General features: G+C 39.0%; 4 protein-coding genes across 7 annotated transcripts; 3 read left to right on the top strand and 1 right to left on the bottom strand.

Annotated features, from left to right (window-relative positions):
- Positions 1-818: 818 nt before the first annotated feature.
- Positions 819-5,896, bottom strand: LOC116187154 (65-kDa microtubule-associated protein 5). Its single transcript, XM_031515754.1, has 11 exons — positions 5,687-5,896; positions 5,075-5,278; positions 4,623-4,868; positions 4,292-4,507; positions 3,404-3,559; positions 3,160-3,319; positions 2,600-2,751; positions 1,907-1,994; positions 1,696-1,769; positions 1,536-1,610; positions 819-1,294 (listed from the first exon to the last, which is right to left on the bottom strand). The coding sequence occupies exons 1-11, from the start codon at positions 5,876-5,878 to the stop codon at positions 1,034-1,036; spliced, it is 1,824 nt and encodes a 607-aa protein (XP_031371614.1). The 5' UTR covers positions 5,879-5,896; the 3' UTR covers positions 819-1,033.
- Positions 5,897-6,174: 278 nt separating this feature from the next.
- On the top strand, positions 6,175-10,694 carry LOC116187155 (cytochrome P450 4F11-like). Of its 2 annotated transcripts, none has more exons than XM_031515756.1 (7): positions 6,175-6,554; positions 6,870-7,069; positions 7,435-8,073; positions 8,548-8,695; positions 9,030-9,197; positions 9,600-9,679; positions 10,036-10,694. In XM_031515756.1, exons 1-7 carry the CDS (start codon positions 6,269-6,271, stop codon positions 10,141-10,143), a joined length of 1,629 nt encoding a protein of 542 aa, XP_031371616.1. In that variant the 5' UTR covers positions 6,175-6,268; the 3' UTR covers positions 10,144-10,694. The 2 variants fall into 2 exon arrangements, with proteins under 2 accessions (XP_031371616.1, XP_031371615.1); XM_031515755.1 differs by having other exon boundaries at positions 9,513-9,679.
- Positions 10,695-11,329: 635 nt separating this feature from the next.
- LOC116187153 (replication factor C subunit 1) lies at positions 11,330-18,715 on the top strand. Of its 3 annotated transcripts, XM_031515752.1 has the most exons (23): positions 11,331-11,494; positions 11,635-11,671; positions 11,803-11,910; positions 12,185-12,652; positions 12,746-12,813; positions 13,038-13,113; positions 13,198-13,259; positions 13,371-13,519; positions 13,987-14,150; positions 14,252-14,440; positions 14,567-14,688; positions 14,771-14,978; positions 15,418-15,471; positions 15,625-15,794; positions 16,278-16,368; positions 16,674-16,855; positions 16,946-16,985; positions 17,104-17,228; positions 17,348-17,420; positions 17,521-17,613; positions 17,740-17,986; positions 18,128-18,184; positions 18,279-18,715. In XM_031515752.1, the coding sequence occupies exons 2-23, from the start codon at positions 11,669-11,671 to the stop codon at positions 18,431-18,433; spliced, it is 2,904 nt and encodes a 967-aa protein (XP_031371612.1). In that variant the 5' UTR covers positions 11,331-11,494; positions 11,635-11,668; the 3' UTR covers positions 18,434-18,715. The 3 variants fall into 3 exon arrangements, with proteins under 3 accessions (XP_031371613.1, XP_031371612.1, XP_031371611.1); XM_031515753.1 differs by having other exon boundaries at positions 11,330-11,671; positions 13,990-14,150; XM_031515751.1 differs by having other exon boundaries at positions 11,331-11,671.
- A 731-nt stretch (positions 18,716-19,446) lies between these two features.
- Positions 19,447-21,909, top strand: LOC116189037 (cysteine proteinase inhibitor 6-like). Its single transcript, XM_031518530.1, has 4 exons — positions 19,447-19,842; positions 20,308-20,527; positions 21,174-21,319; positions 21,536-21,909. The coding sequence occupies exons 1-4, from the start codon at positions 19,555-19,557 to the stop codon at positions 21,671-21,673; spliced, it is 792 nt and encodes a 263-aa protein (XP_031374390.1). The 5' UTR covers positions 19,447-19,554; the 3' UTR covers positions 21,674-21,909.
- Positions 21,910-27,374: the final 5,465 nt, after the last annotated feature.

Raw genomic sequence — 27,374 nt, 5'->3', positions numbered from 1 at the left:
CTCATCGAACTTATAAACTCGAGGATAACTATGGCAGTTCGAGGAAGTTGCTAGACTAAAGATAGCAGCCATTGGAATGAATTCATTAGTAGTACTTCCGGAGTAATTCAAGCAATATATTGTTATTATTGTTAAGTACCATTTAAACCTCACCAAAGAAAGAACAAGAATGTCGATTCGAATCAGCTGTACGTCATTTACTTTAATATTCATACTTCAATTAAGCACGTACTCATGTTAATCTCCATCGCTCCTCTTGAATTGCTTCTCATGGATTTCAATCCAGCAAATTATGACGAAGATTAACATGAGTTTGAGCTTGGAAACTAACATGAGACTGACATCCTCGTGAAGGATATGAGGCAAACGCCTGCGGAAGTAATTGATTGATGCAGGTTCTCTTTGGGTCACTTGGGTTTGTTATTACATTCTTAAGGGGAGATCTTCGTGGGCTAACCATTCTCAAGGTATACTATCCTTGGCCGGCTTGGAGGAAGATGTTGAAGCTCAGATTTCTTAATTCGGCCGTTTGTCAGTTGGAAGGTAGGAGATAGGAATATTTCTTTTGGCATGATAGTTGGTTGCCCTGTGGTCCACTTTATATGTTCTGATTACAGAAGGGTGATTGAGACTATCCCGAGCTTGCACCTCAAGATCCCAAACCGTCCTTATCGGTCTTTTCTCGAGTTGGAGTCTGTATAGGTTTATCATGTTGAAATCGGCATAGTTTTGTACTCCCTGCTCTGGTTCAGCTCGTTTGAGCAGTCTTGTTTTATATGAGCGTACAAGTGACTGTTTTGAGCTTATAATATCATCGCTTATCCAAAAAAATATATTGTTATTAATGTTATGTACTACATGAACCTCTCTCCAAGACAGAAGAATAAGAATGTCTGATCGGATCACCTATATGCAATTTACATCTGTGTATCCATACTTCCAATTATGCATGAACTTAATCTCTATCACTCCTTGTGAATTGCTTCTCAGGGACTCTGATCGGGCGGGTAACAAGTGAACTAGAGAGAGGAAATTAACTTCCGTGGGCGTTTGGCTCCTCCTTAGGGAGGGCGACGTAGTTGACGGGGACCACAGCATTGGTCCTGCCGCTCTCTCTGCGGTCCTTTCCGCTGGAGAGACCGTAACGCCCTGGAGTTGCCCCACGGCGGGCGATCGGTGTGGCTGGGAGGTTATTGGCATTCATGCTCGGACCAAGAGGTTTCTTGGTTGAGGGCCTTGAACCGTAGATGGCTTCTTGTTCTGTGGCCAGTTGTTCCTTTAGCCTCTTCTGCTCCTGCAAGAATCAAATAGAATGCAGAACTTTTTCTGTTATCTATCCATGCATAATTAAAATGCAGCCACAGAAAATCCACATGTATTCTTCGGCATCATATTGAAACGGCTTTTTTGGTCTCAGATAAGTTGAGGAATGGAGTAAAGCAAACTAGGACTCTCGACGAACATGCCATCAGAATAAAGAATGAATAGAGGAAACCAAAGATGAGATGTATCTCGAGGGTATGGAGCAAGCATACCCGACATCTGCGTTTCTCCTCCTCTCTCTCCTGCCGCTTGATCGTGTACACCTCCAACATATGCAAGAGGGGAACCTGGAGTAAACATCAAAGTTCCAAGTGAAAACTATTGCAGAGCAACTTGAATATGAAACTCAAAGCTTACAAACTATTCGACTACCTTGTCATACAAGAAAGGAATTCCTTTCTCCAATTCCCAAGCTTTAATTTTTGATTTTAAGCTTTCAACCATGGCTGGTGAGAACAAATTGTTAGTATTTCAAATTAGTCATGCCAGAAGACTTTAAAACAATGGAAATGATCAGTCGATAGACATAGGTATATGAATATATATCTTGATTTGTGGACTTATGTGAAGGTCGCAATCTCACATGGAATTTTGCTGACCAAGATCCGTGCTTTCTCTGCACGTTTCAGATTCTTGTGTGCTCCTCTTCCCGCAGAATAACGATTCTCATCCTGGAAGCAGTAAAATGTGCGACTTTTAATTAACAATGGCGTTATAGAATAGATATCAGCACTCTTTTTCCAATAACAGCATGACACAGTCATCAACTCGTTTGAGCATTAGTGTTTGATCATTGATAATTCAGTTATGCAGACAGTTCGATGGTTGGCTAAGTGTATAAAAGCAACACCAAAATGGGTGGTTTAGCTTACCTTCACTTGCCAGAAAATGTGGCGGCCTGTTAAGATCTTTGCAAAGATGTCTTCCTTTTGCATAAGAACACATGTTCAAATTAGAGTTTTCATTTTGGAAGAGAAGAAAGACAGCCATTTATCTGAACCCAAAAAATCCTAAATGCTCCACTAAGTTCTAAAGCATCTTCAGGATCAAACTTACATCTGCCAAAAATCATCGAGGGGATAAAATCGCTTGACAAGATTAAAGACAGCCATTTATCTGAACCCAAAAAATCCTAAATGCTCCACTAAGTTCTAAAGCATCTTCAGGATCAAACTTACATCTGCCAAAAATCATCGAGGGGATAAAATCGCTTGACAAGATTATAGGCTGAGGATATTCCACAAATATGCTGTTTACATGTTATACAAATAATTACCTTCTCATAATCATCCAGCCACCTTTCCTCCTCAGCTGCATGGTGCCATTTCTCCATCCTATCCAAGATCTCTCTCCTGCTTGAAGCTTGCTCTTTTGCTTTTGCAATCTGGTCGTCCATGTTGGCAAGCAGATCTGATAGCTCAACAGTACCTGAATATGTTGATGGAAGCCCCATAAGCTATCGGTTTTGTCGTTCCTTGAAGCTTGCAAGGACTTGAAGTTTGATAACGATATCTGAAGGCTTAGAACTTAATTTTTAAAATTTATGCAATCAAGTTGCAAATATCATCTTAAAAAGCCAACTAGATTACCAAACTTCTGTCCCACACACGATTTATGCGAATGAAAGTTGGCAGGGTATTCAACATTTCAAGTGAAAATATGGGAAGCACAGGTATTAACGATCAAGTACAATCACAACATCATGAAGATTATGATAAAGAGAAATTGAGAATGATGCAGAGACAGGCTAAATATTGAAGAGAAAATCAGCATCAACCAAAGGTAGATGAAAGACGCAGTTATAGTAAGTGGGGAAGAAAGAAGGCGAATTGGAACCAGAATCTATAAGGCTGATGAGTATCTGTCGGGCTGAATCACTATCCACATCCATATGCACCTCTCTATATATTTCTTCAAGCTCATTTTGTCTCTTCATTACAAGTTCCTTCATCTTGCTAGCCTTCAGGACATTTAATCTTTCAACTTCAATTTCAGCCTACAAATGACAAGTTATGGGTGAAACATAATTGAAATGACACTTCATTTAAAGTTAAAAACATCAGAAGTTCTTGACATCCACCTGCTCAATCACTTCCACGGCTAGGCTTCCCGGCTTTGATACATCATCAACAGAACTAGAGATTAAGCTGGTGATGTGATCAAATTTTTTCTGCTCCTCGGCAGGGGTGTCCATAAGATCCCAGAGCTCGACAAGTTTGCTGCCGATTTTTTGAAGCTACAACCAAGAAAAGGGTTGCGCGTCAAAAGATCTTCTGAGTAAATAACGCAATCAAGAAGATTGTACAGGCTCGCAAATTAATGGTAACAATTGATCTCTAAAATTTTGAATGCAACCCCATATTGATCCATCTAAATAACTTTGATATGGTTTTTGATCCTAGGTAATCATAAGAACTTAAATTTGTTAAACTGAGTAAAACATGTACACTTTGGTCGATCCCCTCAAGATTTGCATGTTTATGATAAGAATCGTTATCCAAATTGTTAAATCTAGTCACTAACCCTTGATGATAAAGTTGAAAAGGGGTGGATTGGTCTGACACCTATTAACAACAAACACACATACTGTGCGGCAAACGAGCCCCACTGCCTTAACTCCTCAACCCTAATGATAAGCAGGTATTTCATAAAGAGAAGCTGAAGCTGGTTAACCTGTGCAGTAGAATGCAAAATTACCTAGCGTAGAGGGACAAATTATACTCATAAAAAAAAAAGAACAAAAAGAAATAGAGGGATAAATTATAAACGGGCATCGGAAGATATATACATACACACACACACACACATATATATATTATATATTATATATACATGCCCGGGCACACAAACACGTATATATCTGCATATATGACTTCAATACAAAACTATCTACAGGGATCAGTCTCTGCAACACAGTTTTATATACACAGAACGGAGAAGGAAGGGAAGAAAACTAATATGGCCTAACCTTCTGTAGCCTTTTTTCTTTCTCTTGCTTGAGAGAGTGTAATGTGTTTGTCAGGCCAGCAAGAGTGTAATCGCTGATGCTTTTTGATTGATTAGCTGTTTGACCAGTCAAACTCGTATGGATTCCATTAACTGTCTCAAAGAAATCAAACGACATCACCACTGACAACTGATGGATGGTGTGGATATCGCCGTCCACTTTCTGTAAGCGGATCAGCTGCAATAGGAAAGAAAGAACTTAAAACTAGTGAAGCATATTGCTGACGTTTAGATTATAGCTAATAAGACAGCAGAAATCAAGGGAAATTAGAAAACACGAAGGAACAAAATACCTTCTCACTCTGAAGCTCTTGAAGGTGAGATTTAAGCTCCTTCAACTTGCTCCAAGTCAAATCATGCTCGTCAACTGGTGGGTCAATGGAATTCAGGAAGCGTCCATTGCCCGCTATTTCAGCACAAATCCGTGCAATTTGTGCTTGTGTCTCCAAAAATTCTTTCATTCTTTGCTTCTTCTTCAACCTGAACTCCTCCAAGACCGGCTTAACAGCAGCGAGTTGCTCCTTGAGGGTACCTTTTACCTTCACGACAAGAAATTTGATTTGGGAAACTTGGAAACAGACATATATGATAGAAATGGAAACTCCATGAAGTCCATAATGCATCTAAAATTGTGTCCACCCTTTAAATGGATGATGTGCATTCATCAGGTGACTAACACTAGCATTGCCCGAACAAATAAAGTCTCCATTTCCCAAACCAGATCATAACATTTAAAATAACTAACCCGAGAGAAAGATGTTCGCTCTCCAAGAGCAGTAATGAGATTGGCAATTTCAGCTTCAGATTCGGCCAAGGACTGATGCAAGTCTGCCTTGTGCTTTCTGGTTTTCTCCACCTTCCTCCGGTAGATATCAAGGCACTCCTGCTCCAGCTGCAGAAGCATTTTGTCCCTCTCGCCGTCATTCTCACCAATCTCGTCCCACAGTATCTGAATACAAACACATAACCCAGCAATTGATTGACACAAATAGACAAGTCGGACCATAATCAACCTCCAGATTTGCACAGAATCAGTAGAATAAACACAAACATTTGCAATGACCAGATCAAAGTATTGGATCATCTATAAAGTGATTCGTGCAGCTCTTCTGCTTCATTCATATAACTAAAACTGGAAACAACCTAATCCACAACAACGAAACTGGTGGGCATCAATTCCAAATTCCGAATGCATTTTTTATCGATCAGCGACCTCAGACTCAGCTAAGCAAATAAGTCCGATATCAAAATCTGACTTGAACAGCATGCTCAGCTTGCAGGTCGTGATTAATCCAACCCTAAACAGAAAATGAGCTCGCAAGGGATATAGAGAGAGAGAAAGAGAGAGATGAGGAACCTGCAGTTCGTGGAGGAGGGAGCTGCATGTGGTGCGAGACGGGGAGACGGGCGTAGGTACATCCGCCATTTTCGAAGCTCCAATCTCGATTCCTCGACTTCTGATCACCGCCACTGCACAGAGAGAGAGAGAGAGAGAGAGAGACGAAGAAGGATCACTTTTGGAAACTGTGAGGAATGAGTAGTAACGCATTCAGCTCAATTTCGGCGGGAGAATTTCCCCAATTTCGGTTTTATTCCTTTTTCGAAATTCAATTCCAGCCGCTCAGCCTCTTGGGCTTGGGCCGTTATTGGGCCAGTCATTGGGCCTGGACCTAACGCTGAGCCCAAACAGGCCCGAACCCGAAATCCAGATGCATGAAACTGACTTAACGGCGTGATGCAGGTCCAGTTCCACTGAACGGCGGAGTAACGGCGCCTAACGGCCTCGTCATGGACTTCCTCGGGAAACAAACAAAAACGTGAGAAACTGAAACATTTGTCGGCTTCCTTCCGTTTGTAGGCGAAGGTGGAGAAGTCAACCCGAAGACTCTCCGCGAGCTCCCCTGTGCAATTGGTCTCTTATCGCTCCATGTGAGAGAGGATGAATCCGTGCGGATCGCCGAGCACTCTCCCCCTGCTGGGGCTTCTGCTGGAATCCAAGCTGAGATCGAGGAGTTGCTTCTACTCCGGCCGGCAGCTGCTCCGGGCCTACGCCGAGAGGCAGTTCAATGCATTCCTGTGGATCTCCCTCATCGGAGTCACTCTGCTCCTGCTCAGGCGAGTTGCCAGGCTGTTTAGGCTGTGGTCTGAAGGAAGCAAGCTCCCCGGGCCGCCGTGTCCTTCGTTTTACGGCCACTGCAATCTCTTTTCCCGCGAAAATTTCTCCGGTGAGACTCTCTCTCTCTCTCTCTCTCTCTACCCCTACCGATGCGTCTTCCATTTGGATCCAAACTGAAATCTGCTTGAAGGGAATAACAGTCTTGGGGTGGGGAACTGAAAACTGTAATAAAAAGCTTCATTTGATTGAACTTGTACTACAATTCTTGCTTGGGTTGTGTTGTGGATGAACAAAATAGTCCTGTTCTTGGTTGTTCAATCATTTTTTGGCATTTTATAATTCAAAGGAATAATAAGTACGTGTTTTGTTTAATTGGCGGGTTGGGGTCAAGTCGCTAGAAGACTAATTTCATTGGCCTCTGCAGATGTTCTCTCAGGTTTTCATGAGAGATATGGATCGATTTTCAAGTTGTGGTTGGGCCCAACTCAGCTTCTAGTGTCGGTAAAGGATCCCGAAGTAGTAAAGGAAATTCTTCTTAAAGCTGAGGATAAGTTGCCTTTAACTGGCAGGGCCTTCCATTTAGCATTTGGACCATCGAGCCTCTTTAGATCCTCTTATGATGAGGTACGGATTTTTTACTACCCTTTGTTGTGATCTATACGACAAGTGATTATTTGTATATTGCATCTTTAGGTGAAATGTTATGGAATGGAAGAGTTTGACAGAGCAATTTCCATTTAGTTTGTTTCCAAAAGCACAAGAAAATCTCGGGCGTATCTAGCAAGCATTATGGTGCCAACATTTTCTTTCTTGTTTGGCTGGTTGCTTACTGGCTACCGGTGTTGAACTGAGAAACGTTTTGTACAATGGAGTTTGGGAATTCCCATATATTTATATTGCTCATTGTTGTTGTTTTGCTTTCCGAAAGATAGCATCTTCAAATCTTTATTGTTGAAGAAAGTTTTAATGTTTCTCGTCTATTATTACAGGTGCAAAAGAGGAGGGAATCACTGTCGGTGGAACTAAATACAAGTTTGCTCAAGAGCATTAACGTTATTCCTGTCACAGTTCTGGACTCTATAAATAACAAGATCACTGTTGCCATGGCCAAAGGCAGTGCCAACAGTGAACAAATATCTCGACATATAGCTTTTACTATCTTGGGAGCTACATTATTTGGAGAAACATTCTTGACTTGGTCTAAGGCATCTATCTATGAAAAGTTGCTCATGTCAGTAGCTAAGGATGCTTGTTTCTGGGCTTCATATAATGTCACTCCCTTTTGGAGAAGAGGATTTTGGGAGTACCACAGTTCGTGCTCGAAGTTGAGATGCTTAACTCAAGAAATTGTGCAACTGTGCAGTAAAAACCGAGTACGGTGCTGCAATCAGAGGTCTTCTGCTAATCCTAAGGATAAAGGATTGGAGGCTGCGTATGATGGACTTGCTTGTTCTAGTGCTATGATGTCCAGTAGCTTTTTCCCAGATGAGATATGTAGCATTCTTTGTTCAAGTGAGGAACTTTCTGCAAATATCATGGGTGTTATGTTTCATGGTTACCTAACTACTGCTGGCCTCATCTGTAATGTCTTGGTAAGGATTGTAAAGCACCCGGAGATACAAGATCAGGTGCGTTTCTTTCTTGTTCTGGATCTATGTCTGCTTTCACTGTCAAAGACTCAAAATGCATCACATCATTATCTACTGCTTTCATTCTCAAGACAATGCTGTAGAAGGTCAACGAATGGTTCATTGATTCTTCCAGGCCATAGGGATTTATGTGCATAGAGAGAGTAGACTCTTGCCAGGGAGTAAAAAGGGTTAGCTTAGATCTAGATTGTGTAACTGCTTATGAGGAAGAATATATAGCTTTTCAGAAAATATTTTAGGCATGAATCAGGATTTTGTTTTTTTTTTTTTTTGAATAGTGCCTCATCTCTGATGCCGATATATCCTACTATGATGCTTATAGCTTGCAATTGGATTACATACTGGGGGATATAGTTGTTCTCACGATTACTCAATCCTTTTAAGGGGACAATGTCCTGACATATTTATGATCGTTGTGAATTCATTATTTTTTTTCCCTCATATTATCAACAGATCTATTCAGAGATTGTCATGGCGAAAAAGGGATTGCTGAAGGACAAACAAAATGTTGATGACATGATTTTACTAACCGCCACAGTTTATGAATCTGCTCGTCTTCTGCCAGCATGGCCTCTGCTGCAGAGATGCTCCCTTGAAAATGGTAAAGTGCCTAGATCTGAGTGATTTGCTAAAAGACCTCTGTTAATTAGATTTGATTGGTCAGCAACTTATTGTCCATGAGAAAGCCATCTAATATTCATGACGTTCGGAAAAGGGAATAGCTACCAAGTTCCATTTCAAATAATTCTGGGAGAAAGACTGATGATTTATTAAATGCACGCTGCAAAGTTTTGTTCAGAGCATCTTTTGCCCTCTTTCATATTCCAGATGAGAAAGTTTTGCTATATGCCTGCATGGACTTGATTCAATAATTTCATTGTTCCTGGAATGATCAGCCTTATAAGTTACTAAATTGTTTCTCATCCAACATCCAGATTTGCATCTCAAATGTGGAGCTATTATACCGGCTGGAGCAGTGTTGGTCGTGCCGGTGCAGTTGGTACAGATGGATGGTTCCAGTTGGGGGAAGGATGCCACTGAATTCAATCCATATCGCTTCTTATCAATAGCCCAAGGGAGATCTGTTTCAGCATACCATACAGGTATCACTTCACTATTTCAGCAGTTGCAAAATTTTGTGATCTTTCTTTTTGAGCACCTTAACTAATGTAATGTTCACAAAGTAAGACATGGCATGTTTTTAAAGATATCGGAGAAATTATTATACGGATGTGATATAATACAGGATTTTGGGTAATTAACTCTAGCATGCTCTTCAATAATACCTCATCCAGAGTCTTGACAAGGAAGGCAGCTTTAGTTATGTGATATATTCTAGCGCGATAATTGAAAGTAAAATTTTCCTGCTTATAATTTGACTGACAGTGCCATGAATCTTATGGTTTCATCTCCTTTAGGGGAAGCTAAACATGATCACTTGAGTGAGAGGTCATTTGTTCTGAATGATCCAAATGAGAATGCTGCATTCCTTCCTTTCGGTTCAGGTGCACGTGCCTGCGTGGGGCAGAAGTTTGTTATATATGGAGTTGTGTCGCTGCTTGCATCATTGCTTGAACACTACGAGGTTAGATTCCAACCTCTCTTATCTCTTTTCTTCTGCAATGATGTACATTAATATCTTTCATAAGAACAGGAAGTCATAAACCACATAAATAAAAAACTAGACAATGAAGCAACTACCTTTGGAGTTAGAAATATTGAACATTTCCGAGACACCAACAAACCTTCTAAGATTCTTCACCACATAGTTAGGTGATTCTAGACTGGCTTCACGGACAAATTTCCTGCGAAATTGAACTCAACCAACATTCTTGTGTCGGTATCTCTAAGGGTCTAGGAGTGTGAAAATTATGTGGTTACTATTCTTGACTTTCCATGGATCTATCTGAATCTGAAGTTGTTCTCTTTATAACTTGGCAGATACGGCTGAAGCCTGGGTCTGAGACCGATCTGAAGCTGTCAACTAATAACTCCATTCTTCAGCTCCATCCAAGCCCAGAATTAGTCTTCATCAAGAGGAGCGACTAAAAGGAACACGCATAGAACAACCGAGCTTTGGGTGGGATTTTTCATGTCAAATCAAACAGAGAACTTGTGAGATTTTCTGTCCCATTTTTCTTTTTCTCAACATCGATGGGGGAAGTTCCAACAGCTCCACTGTTTTACCTGTCAACTGGGTATGTTAGATGAGTGAGTTTTGACAGGCTCATTTTTTTTCTATCCCATGTTTTTAAGTGGCTCGAGTGCAGAATGTCTGTAATGTGTTTTTGAAGCGCTTGAGGGGCTATTATTGCGGTGGAGTGCTGTGGTTTTCTTTCCCCCTCTCTTGAGTGTCTGTAATCAATAATGTTGGCTTCGACATGTTCTTTTTTTTTTTTCTTTTCAACTATCCACTTTCCTGAAAGAGAGTTCATGTTGTATTGCAATGCTCTCAGAATGTTATGTAAAAAAGAAAGCTTCGGATTGTGAAACACTATTTGTTTCTCTCCTGTGTAAGATCCTCCACCTCGTCTGTTTCGGATGAATCGAGTAATCAGAAACTGAGTGGTCATATGAAGGTGAGACAATTTTATGGAGCATTTCCGTTCCTTGCAGTTCTCGTTCCGTCGTGCCAAACATGACCTTTCTTTCATTTACGCATTTGAGTTCTATGATATCCTGTTGGTACTCTAGTCGACTACTGTGAATGAGATCTCGGTTGCTTTACTCTGTGAAAGGGGACGATTCGGTGAGCAGGATGCTTTAAGAACCGGGAGCAGTATTGGGCTATTGCTAGGGCCTCTGGCCTCTGGGCTGAGCTTATTCAGGGTCTGGTGCAATGAGTTTGGGCTGCACATGCTCGACTCCTCGCACGCCCAGCGCTTGGAGCTGTATGAGACCTAAAAGCCGTCGAGTATCACGACATCTAGTGATACGGTTTCCTGGAAACATTCCGAGAGTTTTGTTCCTTTGCCAGCTCACACTATGGAACCAGCTCGGTATGAAACAAACACTTCCGGGATAGGGAGTCCTGCGGGCTGGGCTAGATCATGAACTCCCACTTTTTGGTAACCTCATAAACTAAGGCAGCCCAGCCCAAAACTACTATCGCGTCGGACCGGGGACGAGGATTGGAATAATACGAAATTCAGGGAGTAAATTAGAATAGAAGAAAAATCAAAGGACTAGAATGAAAATACCCGGCCGGACTCGGCGGGTCGATTGGCGGGACAGAGTACGGAGGAGAAGCAGAACGCTGCAGCTCTTGTGCTCCTTAGGTTTGCGTCTCTTCGAAGACTGAAGAAACCGAATCGAAGCCTCCTGTCATTGCACTCGGGCCGTGGGCCGTTCCGTTGGGCGGCGGAAGCTTGCGACGCGCCGTCTCTTGCGTTGCTTACAGGCTCGTTTTCGGCAACTCAGCTGATAATCATCGGTTTTTTCTCATATTGCTGGCCGGCATTGTGTGCTGCTCTTCACTGCTGTGTTTCGTCCTGCTTGGTGCTTGCTAGTCACGGATCGAGCTCTGTGGTTGATTTGCAGTGGCGTGGTTTGGTCGACAGTTTGAGGCTCAGACATGGTGAGTTGGGGTTTACCTAGCTGGTTTCCTTCTGATTCACATCGTTTCACCATAATTGAGCTCATCAATTTTCTACAATGAGGGTCATTTTTTTTTATTTTCTTCTCTATGGTTTTATTTCTGAATTGCAGTCGGATATCCGCAAATGGTTTATGAAGTCTCACGAAAAAGGCAATGGGAAAGCCACTCCGGGTGATTCCGGGAAGCCTTCTGCAGCCAAGTCACAGCCCAAGAAACCCGTCAGTTCTTTTAGCTCGCCGCCCATATTCTATTTAATAATCTGCATTACTGTTTTTGACATATGCGCACTGAGGGGAAGATTTTTACTCTGATGTTTGTGTTTTATATCCATTCGGCATACAAGTTCGGGTGAGTTCTGATACTTTTGCGGGATCTGAGTTTCCGGGAGAGCTTAGATGAAGCCAAGTCTATACATTTGTTGAAACTTTTCCTCCTTTTAATATCTATGGAAAAGATTTAGCTGAAAGGAAATGGGTCTCCTCATTGTTGCAGACACAGACGCAGTCAGAGGGATCAGCCAGAAGGAAAACTAGCAAATATTTTGCTGATAAACAAAAGCCAAAAGATGAAAAAGAAACAGATGAAGTCCCTGCAAAGAGAAAACCTCAGACAGATATTCCTGAAGCTCAGAAACCCCGACTATCGAAAAAGCTTCATAAGGTTGATGATGACGATGACGATGACTTCATGCCATCCAATGCTAAAAGTACCACTGATGTCTCCCCGACCAAGAAATTGAAGAGCTGCTCCGGTAGGGGGATCCCGAAGAAATCAGTAGATGTTGAAGAATCTGATGAAGACGATGCTAAGGATACCAAATCTCCTCTTAAACCTAGTGGAAGGGGGCGTGGTGGTAGAGCTGCATCGGCACCAGCTGGAGGAAGAGGCAGAGGTGGCGGTGGACGAGGTGGATTCATGAATTTTGGAGAGAGGAAAGATCCTCCACACAAAGGAGAGAAGGTCCAACCAGGAGCACTATCTTATACCGCAGTTGCTTTTCCAATAATTACAGAGAATTTCTCTATTAACATTTTGAATCTTTTATTATGCCAGGAAGTGCCAGAAGGCGCACCTGATTGTTTAACGGGTTTGACTTTTGTAATTAGTGGAACACTTGACAGGTAATTCATGTGCTTATTTAACTGACTGATGTTATAATTTGGATTATATATAAAAGTCTCAGAAATGCCTTCTAGTTGTGGTTGAAATGTTGGTGCGAATTATAAGATTGTTATGAAAAATTTTAAGTTTTAGTCGGAAGTGTCTGTTTTAACTATGTTATGCATGGCTATCGCCTTCATTTTCTGTTTGTAAATCTTGGAGCTTTCTCTATTTGCTTTTTCAGCCTGGAGAGAGAAGAAGCAGAGGATCTTATAAAACGCCATGGAGGTCGTGTTACTGGATCTGTCAGCAAGAAAACGGTGGTTCCATCCTCATTTCATAAATTTAGGATGCATGGGTTCATCATCAGGACTAACACTCAGCTCTTTTGTCTCTAATTTCAGAGCTACCTTTTATGTGATGAAGATATTGAAGGACGGAAGTCCGCTAAAGCCAAAGAACTGGGGTTTGTTTTCTTCTATTGATGCTATCACATGCGCACCCACACTCAAAAATTCGATGAATATAGAATCTCTTTTGCGGCTGCTGTGTTCATGGTTTCCTATTTTTGATGCAGTACTCCATTTCTCACCGAGGATGGATTGTTCGATATGATTCGTGCTTCAGTTAGTACAAAAGCATCAGGTCAAGAGAAAAATAAGAAATCTGCTGAGAAAGTTGCTTCATCTGCGGCCAAGGGAAGTCCGCAGAAAGTAGATGCTAAGAGTATGCATCTCAGAACTCTTTTGCTTTGGTTGTGTGGCACTAAACATCTTAGTATACTGTAATTAGAAGAAGAGAGCATCTTTCTGTTATAATCTTGTTCTGCTGCAATATTAAGAGTCTATGCTGTTACATGGCGAGCTGCATAAGTATTATGATCAGGAGAATGAGCTAGAGATTTCCTTGGTATTTTGGCATTTGATGATATCTGCATGTTATAGGTGCATGCTAAAACTTCTATTCTTTGACACCAACATCCATAACAAAAAGATTACAAGCAATGTTTTAATATCAAATGGAGTGGCTTGGAGCCCAAGTGCCTGATAGTTTATTTTGTGGTTATCTTAACCTCTACTTTGTAATTATGGCATATAAATTTGTGACATGCTTGTACATCTAATTAATTTGTCTCCTAGATGGATAATTCATTCAAGATGTTCTCGCTTTTAGCAAAATCTGATTTGTTACAGAAGAAAGCAAAAGCAGTACTGTGGCATCCAATGTATCCGCCCAAATTTTGAACTCAACTTCGAAGCCTCCTTTACCCAAACATCAGTCTACTGGGGCTACGTTGGTATGGACTGAAAAGTACAGACCAAAGGTTCCAAATGACATTATTGGGAATCAATCTCTGGTATGAGGATCATTCATCTTTCAACTTTAAATATATACTAACATTTCAATTCTCATGCTTCATCACCATAATCATATATTTTTTTTCATCACCATGAGCAGGTGACTCAGCTTCATAACTGGTTGTCCCATTGGAATGAACAGTTTCTTGATTTTGGGAAAAAGGGAAAGGGGAAAAAACAGAATGATCCTAATGCTAAGAAGGCTGTTTTATTAAGTGGATCTCCTGGTATAGGGAAGACTACAACAGCAAAAGTGGTCTGTAAGATGCTAGGTTTCGAGGCAGTTGAGGTAACTCTTCATCTTTTTTGTCCTACAAGAGGACTTGAGCATGTGGATAATTTGTTGGCTATAAAATGTTCACTCTAGAATCTCATTTCCCTTTTGCTTTCCTTCCTCATTGGTGCCATATCTTAGGTAAATGCTAGTGACAGCCGTGGAAAGGCAGACAGCAAAATTTCCAAAGGGATCAGTGGAAGAAATGTCAATTCCATTAAGGAACTTGTGAGCAATGAATCATTGGGTGTTAACAAGGATTGGTTAGTTCTGTTGAATTTTGGTTAGTTGTTCATAATTTACCATCAGTGATGGATTAGGGCTGATAATTGATTGAATTTATAGGATAAAGCATCCAAAGTCCGTGCTTATTATGGACGAAGTAGATGGGATGTCCGCTGGAGATAGAGGTGGAGTTGCGGATCTCATTGCTAGTATAAAGATTTCAAAAATTCCAATCATATGCATCTGCAACGATCGCTACAGTCAGAAGTTGAAAAGTCTTGTAAACTACTGCTTGCCCCTCAATTTTCGGAAGCCAACAAAGCAACAGGTTTTTCTTTTTCTTCTGTTCTGGATTTTGCACACCTCCAAGGTCAAATGGGCATATGGAGAATTTAATGTCTTTTGTATTTTGAGTCGTAAAATTTAAACATAAAATATATTTTGGCCAATGATGGATGTTTTCTCCTGCTTCATGGTCACTTGTATTCCAAATCAAAAAAATTAAATGTTTTGTATCCTGGAAAACTTTGTCATTGCTAAGATTGTATAATCCTTCAACAAGATTCATCATTTTTAGACTGCAGCAGCCAGCAAAAAAGGAGGCATTACATTGTATTCGGATAAGTGTACATTGTACATATTTTTGTTCGTAAATAAAAGGGTCTCAACACTTATCCAAAAAAAAAATGAGGCATTACATTAGGGAAGACACTTGTCATTATAATGTGTACGGTGATCTAACATTACTTTTTCGTGTTATAACATAGATGGCAAAACGATTGATGCAAATAGCTAAGGCAGAGGGCCTACAAGTTAATGAGGTAAGTGCTCCATTTTGACACAGATAAGTGTGGAGACTAGATATCTATGATTTCTTTTGCCATAATTTATTCATTGTGTGCTGCAATCATGTAGTATCAGATTTTCATCATGAGTGACTAGATAAAGCTTAATGTATATTCTGTTTATTTCAGACTGCTCTTGAGGAACTCGCGGAGAGAGTCCATGGTGATATGCGCATGGCTTTGAATCAGCTGCAGTACATGAGCCTGTCGATGTTCGTTATTAAATATGATGACATTAAACAACGGCTGCTGAGCAGTGCAAAGGATGAAGATATTTCACCATTCACAGCAGTTGATAAGTATGGGCTCATAAATTGCCTTTCTACCCCCCATGATGTTTCTGTCAAAGTAATTATTTGGTCATACTATAAATGTATTCGATGTTGTGCGGCTAAACTTGAACTTAAAGATGTGGTCTCTTTTCCATTGACATGTTTTTGTGGATTAATTATGGTTAAAGCTATGATTATCACTTCATATTTTGGAGTTCATCTAAATTGGATATTCTTTTGTTCCTTAAAGTTTTTCCCCCCCATGGTACCAGGCAATCTTTGACCTGCCCTGTATCCTCTTTTGGTATCTTTCTAGTCAGAATTTTACCTCTAAGCTGTGCTTGGATTTTAGTTTGATGCCCACCTCATTATATTAATTAACTAATTAATTTATTTTCATTTCAAGTTCTCATAGCCACTCCTAGGGAAATGGGGCTGAATTAAATCAGAGATTTGTGTGATTAATTCTAGAAAGTACCATTCATATTTTCCTTTTTCTTTTTTCTATAGGTTGTTCGGCTTTAATGGTGGAAGGTTAAGAATGGACGAGCGAATTGATCTGAGCATGAGTGATCCTGATCTGGTCCCTCTCCTTATACAGGTTTATCACTAACTCCCCCCTATTATGTCTGCCAGCTTTTGCTTATAGAAGAGATTCTAAAGATGCTTGATGGATGGTGAAATACATTAGCAGAAAGCCTGTCCCATTCTCCCCTCATGTATGCAATTACTTTCCTGCTCCATGTTCACACTTAAGTAAAAACTAATTATCATATCATGATAATGCCTTTGATGTCTCATGGGTAAAATTATAGATAATATTTCCATGTAATGCTCAGAGTACAGGCAACATCTTTCCGTGCTTTAGTTATGGACAGTTCTGATATAGAACTTATTGTATTGCAGGAAAATTACCTGAACTATAGGCCATCCGGAGCTAACAAGGATGATAATGGACTGAAAAGAATGTCTTTGATTGCACGTGCCGCTGAGTCTATAGCAGATGGTGACATTGTTAATGTACAGATTCGAAGATACCGTCAGTGGCAGCTCTCTCAGACCAGTTGCCTCTCATCCTCTATAATCCCGTATGATTCCTAATGTACCTCAAAATCAGTTTCATATGAATTATTTGTGGAATCTTCAGTATCAACTTCTTGATTCTTCTATGTTTTCAGCGCTGCATTGTTGCACGGACAGAGGGAGACACTTGAACCAGTACTATTATGAGCATTCTTGTTGCTATATTAAATTGGCCCCTTTTTTTTTTTTTTGGTTAATACTGTTTATCTCTTCACCTACTTCTTCAATGTAACAAACTATCTAATTCTTGCAGGGAGAGCGTAATTTTAATAGATTCGGTGGTTGGCTAGGAAAGAATTCAACACTGGGGAAAAATTTGAGGCTCTTGGATAATCTGCATGACCATATTCTAGCTTCTCGTGAATCTAACTCGGGGAGGTATCTTGGCATGTTCTCAAGTTTGAGTTTTCTTATTTCTTGCTTAGGCCTTCAAATTGGATTATAAGCTGTGTTTTCTATTGCCTTTCTTCTTGACCTTTTGCGCCATGCTACTGCAGGGAAACTCTGCGAGTTGAATACCTGAGTCTTCTTCGGGATAGACTAACTAACCCCCTCAAAACAATGCCTAAGGTTGAAGGAAATGAAGATCTCATTTTTTGCTTTAATGATAGTGCGAAGTTCAGGTTAATTACTTGCCGATTCTCATCATTTGTGGCGTAACAATTACCAGGATGAAGCTGTTGCACAAGTGGTGGACTTCATGAATACCTACTCCATTAGTCAGGAAGACTTTGAGACTATCACGGAGTTGTCCAAATTTAAGGTAACATTACCCAGTCTTACTCGACATTGATATCGAAGCAACAACTTGCTTATCAAGAAAATTTAAAACGATAAGGAGTGATATCACAGCAATTGTTGCTTTTACTGACAAGCAACTATTCTTTAGGGGCATCCGACTCCACTGGAGGGTGTTCCACCAGCTACTAAAGCAGCTTTGACCAGAGCATACAACGAGTCGAGCAAGTCGCGCATGGTACGAGCTGCTGATTTGGTGACGCTTCCCGGGCCCAAGAAGGCTCCTAAGAAGCGAATAGCAGCTATGTTGGAACCATCTGATGAGGGATTAGGAGAGGAGAATGGAGAGGCTCTGGTAGAAAGTGAAGAAGAGGACTCTTCAGAGATTGAAGACAAGGGTAAGCCCTTTTCGTTTCTTATTAGCCTCTCCGAGGAGGGAATGCATTCCCGAGTTTGGGATATCTCGATTGAGAAACTGCAGGCCATTGCTTTTAACTTTAGCTTCCCCTGTTACTGATGTCTATATTCGGCTTTATCAGAAGATGCTGCTGATGGTGAGAAGCTGCAGAAGGATCTCGAAGGATTGAAATCCAAAGGTAAGAGATACGCCTTTTGACCCTTATAAACCTCACCTCCTTACTTTTGCCTTCTACTTGCACAGTGAGTTTGAGAATATAATGTTTTCGACAGCTATCCAAGTGCAACTGGATCTAAAGGAGAACGAGAAGTCGAGCGGCAAGAAGAAGGCACCCGCAGGTAGGGGAAGAGGTGGGTCGGGATCTTCTGCCGCCTCAAAGAGAGGCGGAGGTCAGAGCTCAGGTTCTGCTGGCAAGAGAAAGAGATGAAACGGCTTTTCTGTAGGTAGGTGCATTTTGCAGAAGGCGGCATTTTCCAATGTACATAAGCTGCCTTTTTCGGATTGTGCACCAAACTTGTTTGGTGAGGCAGGAAGCTTTGCTTGTTGATAATATCCTGGAGGCAGGACATATTTTCAGGTGTGTATTATGGAATGAGCCCTGTCGTATTACACGGCCTTCATTCTGATCTCTTCAGGGATGTCCCTTTGGTCCGACCGAAAGATGAGACACAATTGTCACTTTGAATTACTGCCTTTGGTTCCAATAGTTTCCTTATTCCAGCCAAAGGACTGTAACTCCGTCTAAAGCATGCGAAGGACAAAAGAAGAAAGCCGTGGGCCCAGTTTGACTGAACAAGCTTAAGCGCTAAGCAATTGTTTGATTTACGTATCTGACCTTCAAGTAAGCAACCAATGGATACGGCGGGGTGCACATGAGCCCGCGTGAGGAATGGTACTTGGGCTTGGGAAGCTATTAATAGACTAATAATTTATCCGAGTAGCGTTGGCATATATCAGTGTTCCACCCGACCAGCGCGATGTATGTCACATGAATCAAGGTGACTGAATTTGAATTTACAATTATGAAACCTTTTACTATAAATGTATGGATTTGATCAGTTGATTAGATTTGATGCGGGAGATATTTTTGTGTTAAATAGCGAAAGATTAGTTTATATATTGCGAGATATAAACTCAATTTAGAACTGTGAGAATTGACGTAAACTATTGATGACCATACTTGACAACTTAATAACGAATCAATTGTCAGCTTGCCAAAGAAAATCACCTTTGCACCGGTTAAGGATATATTTCTACTTTATAATTTGTTTGGATCGTGGGTTAGAAAAGATTAAGAAAGGATGAATGACAAAGAGGTTATTATATAAATTCGTATAATGACATTCCGTAATCCACCCGTCGATATGGACCGGGTGCATGCATCGATTCCTGTCGTCTGGGCCCACAGTGTTGACACGTGTATGCCACGAATCTCGGCCCCCTTCTCCTGTCTCATAAGCTTCCTCGAAGCACCGACGGAGAGCGACATCTCACCGCGGAAAATCTCCCGTCCCAAGGGAAGAAGATGATGATGACGATGAAGATTGCATGAAGCAGAAGCAGCGGCAGATGAAACTGAGCGTACTGCTCTTCTTCACAGCGTCTCTTCTTCTACCGGCAACTATTCTCTCAGCCTCCGCTGTTCATTCTTCTTCTGCGGGTGGAGGAGACCTAGGTTTCTGCACCAATCATCAGCAAGGAGGACGCAACCACCACCACCACCACCAAGACCGGATGGCCACTCTCGGAGGAGTCCACGAGCCTCGAGGCGCGGAAAACAGCGCTGGCGTCGAGGACCTCGCCCGCTTCGCCGTTGACGAGCACAACAAGAAGGAGGTAAGTATATGACCCTTTGGATTGATTCTGCAGTTGAAGTTGGGGTTTTGATCTTCGAGTAGCTTCTTGATCTGGGATTTCCATTTCCAGAGAATCGCTGTGAGATGTTTACGTTTGATTTGCTTATAATGGGATTTTGCATTATTCGGGCTCCCGCTCAATGCATGCATGTGCTGGCGATTCGATCTCGATTAGGTGTAAAAAGCTTCGGCTTTACTCTGGCGATGGTTTGGGCTCAGTAGCCTTTAGCAATGGCAATGCCAGGCATAATTCGACTAAGATGGAGTAAATTTTTCTATCTTGTCTGAATTCGGAAGGGAAAAAACTCATCTTGCCATGAAATTTCTCAATGTTCATTTTTTGTGCCACATCGTTGTTGGGATCGTTTACTCTGCTTTTATGATTCTACAAGCGAATGTAGTTTTGATCGGATTGTTTAATTTAACTGGGTTCTTCTGGTGGAAGAATGCGCTGCTCGAGTTTGCGAGGGTGGTCAAGGCACAAGAACAGGTGGTCGCAGGGACCCTCCATCATCTTACCATTGAGGCCGTAGATGCCAGTAAGAAGAAGCTGTATGAAGCGAAGGTGTGGGTGAAGCCTTGGCTGAACTTCAAAGAATTGCAGGAATTCAAGCATGCGGGTGATGTCCCCTCGTTCACTTCTTCGGATCTTGGCGCTTGGAAAGGTAATTGACGACATCGCAGCAATTCATGCCAAATTCCCTGTGCTCTAACTAACTGCTGCTCCCTTAGCTCCTCAAGAACGCCATCCATATTTTTTGGATTCGATCAATTGACTTAAATTAACTCCTGAACTCTTAGATTTTCTCTTCAAACGTATATGTTCGTAGGATGCACCGGTGTATATAGTTCGGATAGGAAGAAAGTGGATGAAACTTGCTCGACTAGAGTCTACTGAGTTTGACAGAGTACGATGTCTGTAGTATTCTAGGAAGGAATGATATACTTGATTAGTACTAGGATGCTTTTCTGATGTACCACCTCACCGGGTGGGGAGGTAATATGAGCATGTTACCCTTGGATTAGACTCATAGCTGACAATCTTGTGTCTTATCATTCTGTTGCTTAGTAGCCCTTTTTCTGAGCATGCCTATCGAAGATGAGAGGTACCTTTGGTAATGAAGACTATGTTCATTAATGCTCAGTACTCTCTTCAATTAAGGCACCCTCGAGAAGGGTACTATTCATTATGTTTTCGGGTTCATCGCGATCATATATGTCACATTGATCTGCCATTCTTATAGATGCTTTTTTATTTTATTTTTCAAAGCTGTCATGGAGGACTGATTCCTATTTTGATTAAAAAAACAGGGGAGCATGGTCCGGGTTGGAAAGAAGTGCCTGTGCATGATCCTGAGGTCCAGGATGCAGCTCATCATGCTGTCAAGACCATCCAGCAGAGGTCCAACTCGCTCTTCCCTTATGAACTGCATGAGATTGTTCATGCAAAGGCTGAGGCATGTGTTCTATTTCTATATCTCTTCCCTTTCACTTTGGTTTCCTATTTGACTCGAATTGCCATTGTTCGGCTACTTTCTTCCAGTATATAGAAGCACCATCCTTACTTGATCTCTGGTCATATAATCCACAACTTCATACTGCTTCAAGATAAGCTTTTGAATTATGGATATCGAAATTTGGCTGATGGATATGCATAAATTGAATCGTGGCAGGTGGTCGAGAACTCTGCGAAGTTCGACATGCTACTTAATTTAAAGAGGGGAGAGAAGGAAGAGAAGTTCAAAGTGGAGGTACACAAGAACCATGAGGGTACTCTCCATCTGAATCAGATGGTCCCGGAGCAACATTAGACAATTCGTAGCTTGCCCCGACTCTGATATATACCTAAACAAGACTTTCGGCCCTTCTTCCGACGTCTGTTAGTACTGTATATTTGTCGGTGCTCGGTTACTGTTTGTGAACTTGCCACTTTGCTGTCTTTTTAAAATGGTGATGCTAATATCTTATGCTTGTTCTCTGTATCTTGGTCTACAAGACGCAGTGGTTTTGCTCCTATAATTTCATAATGAAAGTCATTTCACCCTCCCGATGTGTGCCATTGTTGTTGTTATTTGATAGGAATTTATATATTTTATTATTTAATTAGGTTATCGAAAATTATCAATATTTGATTACTTAGAATTGATTTTTTATGATCATAGAATTTATTCTTTTATAATTTTCAAGTTAACAACAATAGAGAATATTATATTCATCTTATGAAGTTCAAAAATAATCAGAAACAAGGAGTTATTTGAACATAATTTGACCCTCCTAGCTGAACCCTTCATTGCCAATAGCAAGGTTGTGGAGAGTTATCGGGTGGCCATTGAAGTTTCAGGTCGAATACTTAACAAACCTGCCCAAGGTTGTGGAGAGTTATCGGGTGGTCACTGAAGTTTCAGGTTGAATACTTAACAAACCTGCCCGAGAATGGAGGTGGATCAGATGGCTGCATCCTCCTAGTCCTAACAACTGGGTGAAACTTAACACGGATGGTGCATCACGAGGAAACCCAAGAGCTACGGGAGATGGAGGATTAACTTGGGATGCTGATGGTAGGTGGCTTGATGGCTTTGCCCAGAACGTCGGGTGTCGCAACGACAACAGTTGAGTTGTGGAGTATTAAAGTTGGCCTGGAACTCCCTTGGGCACTTAGTTTTCGAAGAGTTATTGCAGAGGTAGAGTTAGTGGTTGTATACCGCCTGGTTTTACAAGGAGTGACAACGCCTTTAGTTACTCCTTTGGTTCAAGCAATGCGAAATCTTCTCAATAAGGATCGGGAAGTTTACGTTGTCCACACTTTCAAGGAAGGAAATTTCTGTATAGATTGCCTTGGGCGGAAGTCTTTAGTCTTCACATTTTTCAATTTTCATTGGAGGGCGTCAATACCCTCCTCACTTATGATATCTCTAGGATTTCCAGGTCCCATTCTTGTGTAATTTAATTTCTTCTTGAGTTTCGGCCCCATTCCACCGAAAAAAACTATAAAGTCAGAAGAAAAGACATCTCTAACTTTCCATTTTCAAAAAACTCCATAACAAAATAAATGTAATAATAGACAGCCAGATAATTAAGTAAGAATATAATAGTAATTTTATTTAAATAACTATCCACCTTTATCCTATTTTTTCTCTCACTCCCTCTTCTCTCACGTATTCTCTCTCCTCTCCCCTCCCTCTCTCCTATCTTTCAAGAACTTTTAGCGTCCCATATTCCCCCCCCCCCCTTTTTTTTTTTTTTTCATTTTTCAGTTACCGACTACGACGATAAAGATGGTTGAATGTTCGGCTAATTAGACGTTTTATTCACCTAATCCCGAACTATATTTACCGCGTGTAGCATAGCGTGTGTTCGGAATCCAATTCTATCAAAAAGCATTATATCCATATATCTATATACATGAAAGCAAAATACAAGGTGAGCCCTGTCAATTTTCTTCAGAACGCTTCACTTTTGAATATACTTTTTTTTTTCGGTTTTTCGAGTTCTTAAAATTTTAATTATCTTTTATTATAAAATTAGCAACAAAATCTTCTGAAATAATTTTTTATTAGAATATACAATTTTAAAAAGATTGAGAATATCACAAAATCTTTTGGATACTATGGTTTTCTCTAATTAAAGGCAATATGAATTTTCTAAATGAATTTTTTTAGGTTTTTATTTTTTTTCTATCTTCGGAGTTACTTTTGATAAATTTTTTGAAAGACATTCCATCAAAAAATCCGAATATCTTGATGTCTTTAATTTTTATAATTTATATAACACAATGTACTTGAAATAAATGAGAAGATTTTATTATATATAAATATTATTTAATAATCTTAAATTTGTAAAAATAAAAATTAATATTTAATCAGATATTCATTTCTAAATGGAATTTTTAATTTTTTGAGTTTCTAAAATTTTAAATTATTTTTTATTATAAAATTAGTAACAAAATCTTCCGGAATAATTTTCGATTATAATATCCCATTTAAAAAAGATCAAGAATACCACAAAATCTTTTAAATACTATGATCATCTCTAATTGAAAGCAATATGAATTTTTTGAATGAAATTTTTTATTTTTGATTTTTTATTTTCGGAATTATTTTTAATAAAAAATATTTTTAAAAGATATTTCATCATAAAATCCAATTTCTTGATGTCTTTAATTTTTATAATTATATTACATAATATATTTAAAATAAATGAGAAGATTTTATTATATATAGATATAGATATTATTTAATAAACTTGAATATTTAAAAATAAAAATTAATATTTCATCACATAAATGTTAACATCAAAATAAGTATATGTTAACATATATATTCTGAAAGGAGTTTTCTAGGTTTATTTATCTTTTTATTTTCGGAATTATTCTTAATTAAAAATATTTTTTAAAGATATCTCATCATAAAACCTAATTTCTTGATTTCTTTAACTTTTATAATTTATATAACAAGAATGTATTTAAAATAACTGAGAAACTTTTATTATAAATATAGATATTATTTAATAATCTTGAATTTTTTAAAATAAAAAGTAATATTTGATTACATTGTATTAACATCAAAATAAGTATATATTAGTACATAATATAAATATAGTAATATATGGTTACGTGTACAACCTTTAGTATATGTATAGTAAGAAAAAGCACATATAAATTATATGTTTCTATATATATCTATTTTTTAAAAATAAATTAGATAATATTTTATAGATATATAAATTATATTTTCTTTTCAAAATAAATTAGATTTGTTCACCAAAAAAAGAAAAATAAATCAGATAATATTTTTTTCACATTCTGTACGATAGTTATAAATAGAGATTATCATACACAACTAGAAGGGAGCTCTCGAAAAGTATGTCTATCTGCTAATGCAAGTTAGTTGATTAATTTTTTTCATCTCTCTAAAGGTATTACTAGCCCTAAACATGAAGGTGTTTGCTTATTTTATTCTTTTTATTTCACTTATGATTCTCCAAGGAGTTTTTAAATTTTTTATTATATATATTTTTTCAGGTTGGTAGAAATATCTCGTGTAACGCACGGGTTCCACGACTTGATATAAATATGATGAGTTAAATAAAATGAATATGATTATTTTAATTCAAACTTGGTAATTGATCAAAATATTTTATTTTAAGAGAATTTTTAGATTATTAACAACGAGAAGGTAGAAGATTTTTTTTTTCTTTTGTACTTTCAATCTTGCTTATCACTCCAATAATTTTAATGTTTCAACTTAAATCAGAAAAAAAAAAAACTCAATCTATAGTTTGACTAAGTTTGCATTATTAATATCAACCTATTTAGCAATTTCAGAAATATTTGATTTATTTTGTAATCTTTTAAAAAAATTTATTTAGCATTATTTTCAATTTTTTGTTGTAATTGATATTAATATAGAACTTGTGAGATTTTTTAATAATTCAATAATCTTTTTGCCATTCCAATTATGCAAGTAATTGCATGTGAAAATTTTCAAATAACATTTCAGTAATATTTGATAATTTAATCACTCATTTATAATTTCAAGAATATAGTAAAGCAATTGCAAATTTGCAAATCAAAAAAGGAAAATAATTTTACTGAATTGAATGTGAGAAATATATTTATATTTATATTGCACGATATCTCAAACAATTACTTTTATGAAATTGTAAAGTTCTTAGATATTCTAAACATCATTTTATAATTCTAATTCAGCAAAAAAATCATTTTATAATTCTAAGAATGTAACAATTACTTGTCCTCAATTAAAAATTCGAACACATGTACGTTTGATATAAGCGTTTTTAGTATTTGACATAGAAATGAAAACATTTTATAAATATTCTAAGCACCATTTTGCAATTCCAAGAATGTAACTAATTATTTATGAAATTAAAAATTCGAGAAATGTGAAGTTAAGAGTAGAGAAAAAAATGTAATTTTGGTGATTGGGGCTGATTAATGTCATTTTCGTCCTTCCTCAGTGAAGGAGCGGATATAAGCTATGGTATATGCCATTGCCAACTATCTTCACAAGCATTGAGACTTTGGACAAGTGAACTCCAGTATCAAATCACGACATGCTTAATTTATATGGGCTCTTTATCGAATAAGGAAACATTTCATAATCAGATTATCGATTAGTCTATCTGTATATATACGGTCCATTTCACAAAACATTCTTCAGCAGGCTAGGCGGTTGTCAAATTCCGATATACGGAACACATACAAACTTCTTCATTAGAGTTGGATGAAGCCATTCAACAGACTTCATGCTTGATTACACGAACCACATTGGAAGCCCGATGTGAAGTACATTTTCTTCCCAAACAAGAGACTACGAACAGATATTTCGACCACTTCATTTCGGCTGGTGGCTGGTGCTGTGCACTCTCGTTTGTCGGTGTTCAGGTGCCCATCCCATGCCTGGTACTTGGAAAACCTTGTTCTGCAGAATTTGCATTTGAAGTGTTTCATCCTAGGTGGTCTTCGAACTATTGGTGCTTTTAGAGAATGGGATTCAATCTGAAGTTCTGGACCCTGATGATTATTGTCACCACGATGAATCTCATCACCGAAGTGCACAAAATGTTGGTAGACCACCCAGGATGAAACTCTTTAGATGCGAATTATGTGCACGAAGGTTTCCCATTTATGAGGCATAGGGCAGGCACCTGAAATCCTACAAATGAGAATAGCCGCACAGAGAAGTGGTTGAAGTATCTCTGTTCGTAGTCGTTGTTGGGGAAGGATTTGTACTTCACAGCTGGGTTTCCGATGTGATTCGAAACTTGTCAAATGACTTTATCCAACTCTAATGAAAAAGTTTGTGTTTGTTCCATGTATCGGAATCTGACACTTACCTGCTTCATTTATTTCGAAGAACCGAGGAACGAATATATACAGAATACAAATATTTCTCACCTAGGCTCAATTTCGTGAGAACAGAGGAGCCATAGTTTTGGGTTACCTGCCTAACAAGTCATCAGAAAGACATCGCCGTCAGAACAATAGGATGAATAGAGACCAGCTGCTGCTTATCTCATGCGCAAGATGCCAACTAAACTCACAAGCATAGAGATCTTCAAAGGTCCAGTTAATAACCAAATCACGACATGCTTTATATGATCTCTCGGTTTCAGATAAGAAAAATTTTCATAATCATATCATTCTTCATCTGCGTAGGGCCTACTCAGGTAACCAAATGATTTTGTAGAATAACTAAAGACTCGATCGACTTCCCGATATGGTCTTCGAATGTTATTTATTTGCACTGAGCTATTAGGCTCGGTGGTATATTACATCCTACCTAGATAGTTTCTTTGTAATCTATAAGGTTCCTTTAATTGGATTCTTGGAATATTTCAATTCCATACCTGTATATTTGTTCCTGAGTCACAGTTAATAACTGAACCCAAATTCGACTGTACTTCGAAAAGATGGAAGAAACTCAGACTGTTATTGAAGTTGGATGAAGTTATTTAACAGAGCTTCACTTATTAGACGAATCGCAATCGAAA

The sequence above is a fragment of the Punica granatum genome, chromosome 8 (assembly GCF_007655135.1).
Source record: "Punica granatum isolate Tunisia-2019 chromosome 8, ASM765513v2, whole genome shotgun sequence".
Lineage (NCBI taxonomy): Eukaryota > Viridiplantae > Streptophyta > Magnoliopsida > Myrtales > Lythraceae > Punica > Punica granatum.
Note: the sequence above shows the minus strand (reverse complement) of the source record. Positions and strands in the feature narration are given on the sequence as shown.